The sequence below is a fragment of the Equus przewalskii genome, chromosome 5 (assembly GCF_037783145.1).
Source record: "Equus przewalskii isolate Varuska chromosome 5, EquPr2, whole genome shotgun sequence".
Lineage (NCBI taxonomy): Eukaryota > Metazoa > Chordata > Mammalia > Perissodactyla > Equidae > Equus > Equus przewalskii.
In genome coordinates this window covers 20,391,000-20,403,807 of record NC_091835.1, presented here as the reverse complement: position 1 = coordinate 20,403,807, position 12,808 = coordinate 20,391,000, and the positions used below count along the sequence as shown (strand labels likewise).

General features: G+C 43.8%; 1 protein-coding gene and 1 long non-coding RNA gene across 2 annotated transcripts; one reads left to right on the top strand and one right to left on the bottom strand.

Annotated features, from left to right (window-relative positions):
• LOC103543749 (UDP-glucuronosyltransferase 1A10-like) lies at positions 1 to 1,003 on the bottom strand. Its single transcript, XM_008510608.2, has one exon. It carries the CDS (start codon positions 886 to 888, stop codon positions 1 to 3), a length of 888 nt encoding a protein of 295 aa, XP_008508830.2. The 5' UTR covers positions 889 to 1,003.
• A 1,459-nt stretch (positions 1,004 to 2,462) lies between these two features.
• LOC139083269 (uncharacterized) lies at positions 2,463 to 5,792 on the top strand. Its single transcript, XR_011539847.1, has 3 exons — positions 2,463 to 2,613; positions 3,522 to 3,739; positions 5,645 to 5,792. It is a non-coding gene; the product is annotated as an uncharacterized lncRNA (long non-coding RNA).
• The last annotated feature ends 7,016 nt before the right edge of the window (positions 5,793 to 12,808 follow it).

The window sequence follows — 12,808 nt, the reverse complement described above, 5'->3', positions numbered from 1 at the left end:
TCACCAGATTATTCTGAATATGCTACAGGAAAGGTAACTCACCTTTGTCAGTGGCTTTCCCTGATGGCAGTTGATACCGCCGATGAAGATCACGTTAGGCATCACCGGTTTGGGATAGTCAAACACAAAGTCAGTTCGTAACAACCAAATTGACGTATGGCTGAAGAGATCATATTCTGTGACCGTCTTTTGGAAAATCTCAGAAGCAAATTCTAAAACAGTCCTGATGAAGTAGCGGCAAAATAAATATTCCTCCAAGTAGAAGATGTGATTCCACACTCTCTCAGTAAAACTCATGGCATCCGAGAACCCTGAGAGAAATCTAGAAACATAGGAAGGAGCACCGGGACACTGCGAGCCAACCTCAAGATGGTGGCAAAATGGTGCCCTGGTGAAGACCACAGATGGGAGGGAAAAATATTTGGCTACAATTAAGCCACACATATCAAAAGGATCCAGAAAGACCGCATCAAAAGAATTCTCTTCTAGGTATTTTACTAACTTGGCGTCGATAAACAGACTCCTACAATGTGAAAAAAAGTATTCAAAAAAGCTACTACCAGATGAAATCATTAACAGGGAAAGTAAACCTTGTACCCGAGCTTTCCACTGAGCTTTAGAAAAAATCCTGAACTGATGATTCAAATCCTCCAGAGTGTAAGACGTGGAATAAGTCTTTACTGTAACATTCAACGATTTTCCTAGCTGCCAGCTCACCTCTGGCATGACTACCACCACCTCATGCCCTCTGTGGATGAGTTTCTCCACAACCGAACGCATGGTAAACCAGTGGCTCCCATCCATGGGTACCACCAGCAGCCTGCCTGCATCGGCAAAGCCGGGTATCAGCAGGAGACACACACACAGAGGAAGGAAGCCGGTCAACATTGCAGGAGCTATGGATCAGATAACTGCCGCCCGGAGCAGTCCAGCTGAGCGGATTCTAAGCGCGAGCAATACAGCCAGCAGAGGAAGTACGGACACAAAACCTCCCGAAGAGAGGGCGTGTACCCATCCGACCAATTAGAATAAAATTTCATTGCCTATGATTAACTCACTAGGACAATAATGAATGAGTAGCATTTGCTGAGACACCTATTTGTGCGTGTTCCAGATAAAAACAGCTCTAACCTTTGCCTTTGGGCACAGATCATACAGCGAACGGCAGGGCCACTGTAAAAACAATTATTAAGCAACGCTTTTGGTCCCTGAGGATTCAGAAAGGTAAAAAGGAAGGTAAATGTCAAGAAAGCTGGTATTTTTGCAGTTTATCCGAAAGGGAAATTTGGATTTTATCCCAACTACTGACGACTCTTGACTCACAAAAGACTGGCATCCCAGATTCCAAGGAAAGACTTGAACCCCTCACCACGGACCTCTTCACTGCCAGTGAAGGTTCCCAAGGGTCTCTGAAATGCCTGGCTTTGCTGCTTGCCTGTTCCATCTCCAAACCCAGAGGCCTCCAAATGGCTGACATAAAATTGACAAGTCCACCTACATGGCCCATTCTAGCGGCACAATGGAATGTGACTGTCATCCGTTTCGGGTTTTTTCCCCAAAGATTGGCACCTGAGCTACCATCACTTGCCAATCTTCCTCTTTTTTTTTTTTTTTTTTTTTCCCCTACTTCTCTCCAAAGCCTGCCAGTACAGAGCTGTATACCCCAGTTGTAGGTCCTCTGGTTCTGGTATGTGGGACCCTGCCACAGCATGGCTTGATGAGCAGTGCTGGGTCCGCACCCAGGATTCCAGCGGCAAAACCCTGGGCCACAGAAGCGGAGACGTGAACTTAACCACTCGGACCACTGCCCGCTATGCCTCGCACAGAGAGCACACGAGGAGTGTTTGCTGCGCTGGACCGAATCACCGTTGCTGTTCTCAATCTCTCAACCGTTTAGCTGAAGCCAAAATGATTTTCTCCGTCTCCCTCATTCAGGCCTCAATGGAGGCTGGGGTGGGCAGGGGAGATGCCAGGAGAGCCTACAGTCTTGAAATAATCCACTAAAGGTACCCAAGTGGACAAGGGGATCATTTCGAGATATTTTTAGAGCAGTCTTCCGTATGCTACTTCCACTTGGCGGAGACGAACTGCACACTGAGGATGTTATAAAGGCTCGAGGTTCTGTGGAACTTTATTCACAGGGTTTGCACACGAGATACATCAGGAAAATGTCTTGGAAAGTGGAGGAGAACTTGAAGCCCCACACAAATGTTTCCCACGCTTAGGTAACTTGGGAATTAGGCAGCGCAAAAGACAAGTGATCTTTGTATGGATAGCAAACAGCAATGACTATAAACCTAAAAACGTGAATGAATTAGTGAATGGCCGACTGACCCAGCGAGCACAGGAAGCCACGAGCCAGACAAGAGGCGAACACTCGAGTCTCCCGCGGACTCCCGAACGCTCCGGGCTAAGGATCTACATCGCCCACAAGGCCACGCGCGACGGGCCGGCGCTCCCGCGGGGCATCCTGGGAGACGTAGGCCGCACGTTCCTTAGATCGCTCCCGCTCGGGGCCGTGGGAGAGCCGTCCTCGCTATCATGACGGACTCCGCTTCTGGCGCGTCGGTTCGCTTCGAGATTTGGCTGTGGCGGGGGTCAGGGCTTTAGGCAGTAAGAGGAGCCGGCGGCTGGGGACGCGGGGACGTGGGAGCCTTGGGGCCGTGCGGGCGGCAGGGCCTGAGGAGGGCGGGGCGAGGGGCTGCCGTTGCAGTTTTCGTGCTTTTCTTGCGAGGAACGGGTTGCAAAGGAACGTCCTGGCGTCAGAGTGCTTCCTGTGCCTTAGCACCTGCGTTGGGCTCTCTGCCTTGCTCGTCCCCGGGTGACCCCCCGCCGCACTCGGTGTGAGGCCTTGAGCGGCCCTCCAGGTCCCGGTGGTGCTGGGATCTCTGGGTTCCTGTCGGAGGGACTGGAACCCCGTGAGTTTCGTGGCCGTCTCTCCCCATGGCCCTCCGCCGGCTCTCCCGCTCTGCGACCATCTGCTACACTACTGGACAGATGAATTTGTCCCATTGAGTTCAGGCGGGTGTCATAATCTGGTCCAAGTGTGAGAAGCAGAGATTTTAGGAGGGATTGAGGGTCCCGGGGCCCCTGTCAACTCTCAGAATCTGGGTTCAGCCCTGCCGCCCAGCGTGGGATCAGGTGGGTGATGGGGTGTCTTCCCTTGTTCAGAGCGATGTCCATGTGCCTTTTTAAAACAGCTGTCATTTACTGTGTGCCTAACCCCGCGCACGAAATGCCTTTCTTTCGTGATGTCGTGTGATTGTTGAAATGACCCCGCGTGATAGGCGGTTTCCCGTTTTACATATAGGAACACAGTTAAGTAACTTAGCCGGGGTCACCCAGGTCGTGTGGAGCAGGGATGAAAACGTCCAGGTCTTGCTGCCTCCAAAACCCACACTACTGTGTATACTTTCTAAGGAACAACTTAAAGTAGATACTCCCAAGTATAAGACAGCGAAATGTGCGGACAGTCTGGGTTAAAATTAAAAGCATTTATATAACATGCCTTTTTCTTTAAGGGGAGTATTTAGTTTCACAATGTTTGGGGACTTATTTGAAGAGGATGATTCCAGTGTGTCACATAATCAGTATGGAAAAGGGAAGAAATTAAAGACCAAAGCTGTGGAGGCCCCTGCTCCTAGAGAATTCATCAGTTTAAGCGGAATCAGAAATCAGGGTGGAACCTGTTACCTCAATTCCCTTCTTCAGACTCTTCATTTCACCCCTGAATTCAGAGGTATGCTCGTTACATGCATTCGATTAGTAATATGTACCACTGTCTCCACGTGTAATTAATTACGCAACAATCACAAACTGTCTTAAAGATGTTAAACACTATGTTCTTACTGTTGCTGATGTAACAAATTGATAATTCTGTAGAGAAATATGAAGCTTAAATTATCTTAAATATATGCTGTGTGATCACAGTAACGTTTAGTAACGAATTGAAAAAGGCAATGTCTTTCTTTTCTTACTGGTATAATATAAATACAACATAAAGACAATTTTGTCGTGAATGCCAGCCTTCATTTTTGTTAGACTATTTGTATTTTGAGTTTTCAAATTTCTCTCAAATACTAAACATTTATGCCAGAGTTACCCAAAGCAATTATAACCTTACTTTTGGAGCAGGGAAGGCCGTCACATTATTTGTACAGTCTGAAATCATTTATATGCGATTCTGAAATCCACAAGACTCTGACCAACTGATGTGTTTTGCCTTGTTTGGCCTCACAACCTCAGCTGATGTGAGGCTGTTTATAGTCTTAGTTGTCTCACTTGGGTGAATATTCATACATTTTTTACAGGAACATTAATCTCCTTGATTAATGGATACTGTTTGTCTCAGACCCTGCTGGGATGTAAGGTTCACACATATAACCCTTTCTTCGTATTACGTTTCTAAAGTCTGGAAATTCTTAATTCCCTAGACCCAAGATGTGAGATAAGGAATTATGTGCAAGGAACAGAAACCCACTCAAATCAGCTCAATCACAAAGGGGGTTTATTGTGAGGATATAGGGAAAACTCCCAGAAACCACCTACAGGAAGCCAGTCTGACCTCATTGGACCCTTGGTTTCTTGCCCCTGTCTCCTTCTACATGTTTGCCACATTCCCATCTCCGCGGACCAGCTTCTTCCACAAGGGTCTTAGTCTCTGTGTTCTCTTGATTTCATGTGGGTGTTGCTTTGCCGTCACATGGCCCTGATTAGGCCAGCTCTCCACAGTGTCTCCATGTTCTGAGGACAGACAGCCTGGCTCATCCTGTATCTGGTGTCACATCCCTCTTCCCACCACTACTAGATTTATCAACTCTTCGTGACACTTCTGTTGCATCTACATTTAGGAAGACTTCCTGCCTCCAGACATTTAGTAGATATTTACCATTGTCTTCTTCCCAGAGCCTTTCTCATGGATTGCACTGCTTGTGGACTTAAGAGTGGTGCCTCCCATCCATAAGAACATCTCCCCGATGCATTCAGCAATTCCACCATTAGAAACTGTCAGCATTAATAAGCGGGCTCCTAGGGGGTTAAAACTTCTCCACGTTTTAATACCTTTGAAGTTAAAGGGCAACTTGAAGTAGAAAGTAGCCTTGAAAAGAGAATGAGGAAGGATGTTTGGTGGGGAAGGGAGGTGGACTGGTCATGGAGAGTACCACAGCAAGCCCAGGGCTGAGAGCCCCAGGCCATTTTCCTCTCTGGCAGAGGGGATCACCAGCCACGCACATGGGCCGAGCTCTTAGAGTGGATTGTGCTCTCCTTCTAAGACTCAGTGTGGATCCTGATGCCTTTTGAAGGGGAGTTGTAATTTGGGGAGGGTTGGCACTGGCAAGAGAACTGGGGTGGAAAATTTTGGAGCTTTCGGAATCGTGTTTGAAGGAGTAGGGCCACTGTTCTCCCAGTTCAATGAGTACGATGAGAGGAGTGGGACATGATTGTGAAAGGCTTCCTTCTGTGCTTGTTTCAGAATTTTGATAATGAAAAGTGGAAATAAATAACCTTGGTGGGAGGCATTGGGTTTCCCCTTTAACAGATAAAAATTTGAACCTGAAATTGGAATGGAGCCAGAATCTGAGAGAAATGAGGAAGCCCGGCTCTTTTATTGCTGTGTAAACTCATCTAGCCTCCCATTCTGCAGAGATCGAACAACTGCCCTGACCTGTGTAGACTGAACCGAAATTCTTTCCGGCTAGACCCAGTAGTCAGCTGTGCTGGGCCTCACCAAAAATAGAAAAAGACTGGAAGTGATTTCTTTTTCTTTCCCCATTAAAACTATGTTAATGTTTTCCTGAATGAAGATCTGCAATTCTTGATAAGGTATTTAATTACATCCCTGAGTGCAAGTCCCCTGGGCAGACCCAAGGAGATTGTGTTATTGGTGACTCTCAGTTTAATGGCCTATGTGGGGTCTGAGACACAGCACCCACACACATGCATAACACAGACTCTATCATCAAGTGATACTTCCTTCTCATCGGACAGATGAGAGTCAGACCAGGACTCCTGTTCTCAAGCAAGGTACAACACCCTACCTTTCCCAAGAGCTAAGCTGCCATCTGAAACAAGGATGGAAGCACTGCTGTGTCCACAGGCCTTCTGATGAAAGTTTACTTATGTAATTATGCTGCATCCAGGCTTTTTGTAAAAGGGCCTTCTTTGGGATCAGAATTCCTCATTGAAAATTATGCTTACTTTATATTTACAATATATGTAACATTGGACATATATAAAATTTTTATACATATATATTCTTTAATAGATATATAAAAAGACATTTTCTATATATTTATAAATATATGAGCAAACATATATAAACTTAAGTATTTCAATATATTTTATAAATGTCTCTATATAATAGGTGGATATAAAAGCGTATGTGGCTTTATCATCTCTAAACCCCTCTGGGTGACCCATGACCCGCACTGAACTCTCTGCAGGCTCAGGTGGGGCCTGGGTGGTGCTGGCACCGTCACTGATAGGGAGTAAAGGGGAGAAGCTGACTTGCAACTCCTTGCCCTCAAAACAACTACAGCCGGGTCTTGCCGAGATCAGAAAGGCATGCCTAACTTTAATAGACTGAAAATTCTAGTCCCCCCAGTTTCTAGAAACATCATTATTGCACTTGCCCATCAGTTGGCTGAAGCGTCACTCATTCACCAAACACCTGCTGACTATCTGCCGGGTCCTGAGTGCTGGACTGGCCACTACAGACCAAAAGGATCGAGAGGGTCCATGGGATGCCTTTGTACGTCCCACCCAATTTTGCTGTGAACCTAAAACTGCTCTAAAAAACAACGTCTATGTTTTATTAAAAAAAAAAAAAAAAAACAGATGGAGACTTACCCCTGGCCCCCAGGAGCCCACCTCTGGTGGGGAGACAGACAAACGATGCCACACAGGTGAAGGTGGCCAGGGAGAGTGAGGCTCGCCTCCGCCAGCTGTCTTATTAACACCTGCCTGAGGATGACAGCAGCAGGGTTTAGAGCCACCTGCTGCACCATCACCGCTCGACAGCCACAACCAGGAGCCTCTGGCACCTTCATCTGCTTCTACCACCTGAGGCTGTTGGAGCGCTATTCCCAGTTAATAGGCGCTCAACTGAGGACACCTCTGCAAAGCCCCAGGTACCTGACTTGAGCCCACACTGAAAGAGGGAGAGCCGCTGCTCCTTCCACCTTCCAAGGCAAGTGTGGGCCCCAGCTCTGTCCTAGGCTGACAAGGGGCCCAGCAGGCCTGAGACGTGGTGTTCAAGAGGCCCCTGGCCTATGTCCGAGAAGGCATAAGAGGACAAAGCAGGCAGGCCAGCCCCGCGGCCCAGTGGTTAAGTTAGGCATGCTCCACTTCAGCGGCCTGGGTTCGGTTCTGGCTGTGGAGCTACACCACTTATTGGTGGCCATGCTGTGGCAGTGACCCACATACATAATAGAGGACAGTTGGCACAGATGTTAGCTCAGGGTGAATCTTTCTCAGCAAAAGAAAAAAAAACAAAGCAGGGGTGGCACTGGACTATCTGTGAGGCTGGATGCCCTCCCCACTTTCCCAGACAGCCCTCCTGTACCGGTTCTGAATCACCTCCTCTCTGGAGCCCTCTCCGATTTCCCTGGACTCGGTTCCGGGCTCACTTCTCTGTGCACTTGGGCACATTGTGTGAGCATTTCCACTTCCCAGTTCTGGCCCTCTGGGCACAACTCCCCCAGCCCTCCTGTCTCTAGCACAGACCTAGCCCAGCGGGATTCTGAACTCGAGTCTGGAAAGCTTCAGTGTAGGACATCACATTTCAGAATCTCTTAGTAACTTGCATGAAAGCTTCCCAATAAAGGCTGTGGAATTGAGTGTCTTTTCCAGGAAGAAAGAAAAGGCTTTTGCTTTTTACCTTTGGGAACAGCTAGTCTAGACCCCCCGAGGACGTGCCATGGAGAGAAAGTCCAATGACATGACCTAGGAAATGTCTCAGTCCCTCTGGACACAGGGACAGGATTTCTGGGCCCCCAGGGAACAGCCCGAGTGACACAACCAGGGAGAAGCGGGGTGCAGATGGGCCAGGACAGAGACCACCTGTCCTCTCAGCCGCACTGCTGGAGGGACACGTGCAGATCCTCAGTGGGGCGCCTAGGTGTGGAGCACTGCGAACTCCCCCTGCTCCCCTGCATTTGCTGTTGCTGATGGAAGGATGTGTGTAGGGGGAGAGTCGGAACCCAAACTGCAGGAGCAACAACGTGGGCTTTGCATCCAATCACAGCACTTTTCTTAAAAATAAATGGAAATGCAAACCACGGGCCCACAGCTGATCAGAGGGACTTAGGTTAACTCCCTAACGTTTGACATTTAAATTATTCCTCCTCCGAGTCATCCAGCCTTGTACCAGTAGCATTCCCTCACACTAGTATATTTATTACCTGGTGGTGTTATGCTTTCTCTCAGAGTGAGTAGAGTATTACAGTATATCGAAACCTTAAGTTTTCCTAGTAGAGTCCTCTTCTCCCTCAGTTGTGTCACTTCTGACTTTTCCCTGAGGGTCCAGAAATCTCCCCCATGTCCAAAAGGACAGGAGAATCTGATGGTGTGTTTTTGTATGACCCGTGAGCTAAGAACGGTTTTTACATTTTCAAAGAGCTGTAAACACGCAAGCAAAAAAGACACCACAGATACCTTCTATGGCCTGCAGAGTCTAAAATATTTTCTCTCTGGCCCTTTACAAAAACGGTTGCCAATCCCTGATACAGCATCTTGAATTCACACAAAATAACATTCTATGCTACAAAAGCACTGAAATTCACTTTTAGCATATGTCTGATGAAAAGTGATTGTTTTTATTCCAAAAAATGTTTCTGGAAAAATTGGGATGCATTAAGAAGTCTGTACATCCTGCAGTCCAAATGACACTTTGATTCTCCTTAGCTTGCTTTCAATCACGATAAATAAATCCATCACTATAGTCTTAGATTGTGTGTGTGTGTGTACCTAATCTTGACGAGACTTCTTCAACCATGTGAGAACCCTGGTGCCTACTGTGGGCAAGGCGAGGGGAGCAGAGGTCCTTGCAGAATGCTGTCCTAGCTGGAGTTGATTCAGGCTGTGAGTAGGATGAGTTACACAACCAGAGTGTATACGCTGTAGATTCACTGAGTGCACACTCCATCCCAAACCACTGCTTAGTCCAAAGGGAAAAATCAGGCTGCCAGCAAGTGAGAGACAATGACTGTTATGAAATGCACTGAGCCTTGTAAGCAGCCAGAGTAGTAGATAAAAACTTATAGTACATCCTCAATAAAATAAGAAATGAGATAAGCCACCAGGTGTTTCATCTGGATTTAGAGACATTGCGTTTGCCAGTAATCTTACTCCCATAAGAGCTTTTTGATTGCAAGTGACAGAACCCCAGTTCAAACTGGCTCGACCAACTACTGAGTATTGCTCATGAACTACTGAATAACTGTTGTCAACTATTTAACAATGATTTGCTTCAATAAAGCAAAATAAGAGGTATGAATGGGGAGGATTATTATTTGCAGATGATATTCTATGCCTAAGAAACCTTAGAAACTAATAAGACAAATTAGTTATATGGCCAGATACAGAACAAATGTACAAAGAACAAGGCCATTCTTGAATTACTGAGCCAGTTCAAAATAGAAATGGAAAACTGCCCTGTTCTCAAGAGTTTCAAAAATAATAACATGCCTAAGAATAAGTTTTAATAAGAAAAATCAACGACATATAAAGTAAAATGCAGAATTGCATTGAGAGACACAAAACAAGATCTCAATAAATAAACAGAAGTATTGTATCCTGACTAGGAAAAGTAAATAGCAAAAAGATGTTAATCTTTCTCAAATTAATTAAAATGTTTTATGTAATATTAACAAAGCCCTAACGGTTTACTTTTATTTTTTGGAACTAGATAAGACAATTTTGAATTTTGTGAAGGAGAATAAATTGTGAGTATCACCGAGGAAATTTAGAAAAAAGAATAGTGAGTATGGGGCCTTCCCTACCAGATATGAAAACTTACTAAAAAGCTACTGCAATCAAAATATGGTACTGCCCCATGAACAGATAAATAAATCAGTGAAACAAAACTTAGAGTTCAAAAGCCAATGTAAATAAATATGAAAATTTAACATGATAAAGATGCATTTCAATTCAATGGATGAAGTCTTTTTGTATGGCCTTGTATGGATTTTTTATTAAATGATGTTGAGACAATGGACTCTCTATTTAGAACAATAATAAAATTAGACCCTTATACTGTGTAAAGTTCTCATTGTAAAACATAAAACTATTGATGTTAGAGGAATTAACACATAATATGGAAAAAATATTTATCTATCTCAGACTTGGAAAGACCTAAAAATGTTGAAGTCCAAAAACCATTAAAGAAAAAGCTAACCAGTTTGACTAATGAAAAATGAAAATCCTGAATGACAAAAGATGAAGACTAGCCAAGGGAAAACTATTTGCAACACATATAAAAAACTAAGTCTTAATATTCCTGATACTTAAGAGACTTATAGTAATTAGCAATAAAAAGACAGTCCTATAAAAAGTGATTAAAGAATGCAAATACATAATTCACAAAAGAGGAAATGCAAATGGTCAATATCTCTATGAAAATAGGAAATGAAAATTGAAGCAGCTATGTGGGATATGTTGCCAAAAAATTTAAAAGTTTGACAACACCTGGAGCTGGAGAAGGTAGGGTATGGCAAAACTAGACCTCTCATAGACTCTTGACCAAGTCTCAGGTTCTTCAATATTTTGAAAACAACTCATCAAATTTATTAAACCATAATACATGCAGACCATTTGACCCAGTAACCCTCGTCCTAAGGACTCTAGCCTGCTGACGTAAGAGCAAGAATATGAAATGTATGAATGGAAAGAAATTATTTAAGAAAATCTTGCTTATAAAAGGAAAAAGTGGGAAAAGCTTAAATATCTATGAATATTAGTTGAATAAATTATGGTGCAGCCAAAGTAAAGAATGTATGCAACTATTAAAAACAAGGTGACAGATTTGTGTGAATTGACTGTCAAGATGCCCATGATTTATTGGCAAGTGAAAAAAGCAAGCTAAAGAACAATATGTCCAGTCTGATACTAGATTTCATTTTAATAGAATGAGTGTGACAATTTACATTAGATATGTGTGTAAATATAAAATAATTTCAGAAATATTGGAAAAGATGCATAGAAAACTGCTAAGAGCACTTTCATGGAATTAACAAAAAGGGAAGTTTGATTTCTTACTGTTTTTCAGCATTTTTCCAAAAACAGTATTAAAAAAAAAACAACCTAACAGAAAGAGAACTCAAGAATACAATCCCATTTACAATCGCAACAAAAAGAATAAAATATCTAGGAATAAATTTAAATGAGGTAAAAGACCTAAAGAAGGAAAACTATAAGACATTACTGAAAGAAATCAATAATGACGTAAAGAATGGAAAGCTATTCCATGCACATGGCTTGGAAGAATAACATAGTTAAAATGTCCATACTACCTACAGCAATCTACAAATTCAATGCAATCCAAATCAGGATCCTAATGACTTTCTTTACGGAAATAGAACAAAAGATCTTACAATTCATATGGGGCAAGAAAAGACCCCAAACAGCCAAAGTAATCCTGAGAAACAAGAACAAAGCTGGTGGCATCACAATCCCTGACTTCAAAATAGATGATCACAAAGCAGGGCCAGACTGGTGGCACAGTGGTTAAGTTTGCATGTTCCACTTCAGTGGCCCAGGGTTCGCCGGTTCAGATCCCAGGGGTGGACCTAGCCACCACTCATCAAGCCGTGCTGTGGCAGGCATATATAAATCCCACATATAAAGTAGAAGTTGATGGGCATGGATGTCAGCTCAGGGCCAATCTTCCTCAGCAAAAAGAGGAGGATTGGCAGCAGATGTTAGCTCAGGGCTAATCTTCCTTTAAAAAAATGCCTACATATATATTACAAAGCTATAGTAATCAAAACAGCATGGTACTCGTACAAAAACAGACATACAGATCAATAGAACAGAACTGAAACCCCAAAAACTAAAACCACACATCTACGGACAGCTAATCTACACAGGAGCCAAGAATGTACAATGGAGAAAGGAAAGCCTCTTCAATAGATGGTGCTGGGAAAACTGGACAGCCACATACAAAAGAATGAAAGTAGGCCATTATCGTTCTCCATACACAAAAATAGACTCAAAATGGACCAAAGACTTGAAGGTAAGACCTGAAACCATAGAACTTCTAGAAGAAAATATAGGCAGTACACTCTTTTTTTTTTTTTAATTAATGTTATGATAGATTACAACCCTGTGAGATTTCAATTGTACATTTTTGTTAGTCATGTTGTGGGTACACCACTTCCCCCTTTGTGCCCTCCCCCCACCCCCCCTTTTCCCTGGTAACCACCGATCAGATCTCCTTGTCAATATACTAACTTCCACCTATGAGTGGAGTCATATAGAGTTCATCTTTCTCTGACTGGCTTATTTCGTTTAACATAATACTCTCGAGGTCCATCCACGTTGCTGTGAATGGGCCAATTTTGTCTTTTTTATGGCTGAGTAGTATTCCATTGTGTATATATACCACATCTTCTTTATCCAATCATCAGTTTCTGGGCATGTAGGTTGGTTCCACGTCTTGGCTATTGTAAATAATGCTGCGATGAACATAGGGGTGCAAGGGACTCTTGGGATTTCTGATTTCAGGTTCTTAGGATAGATACCTAGTAATGGGATGGCTGGGTCATAGGGTATTTCAATTTTTAACTTTTTGAGAAATCTCTGTACTGTT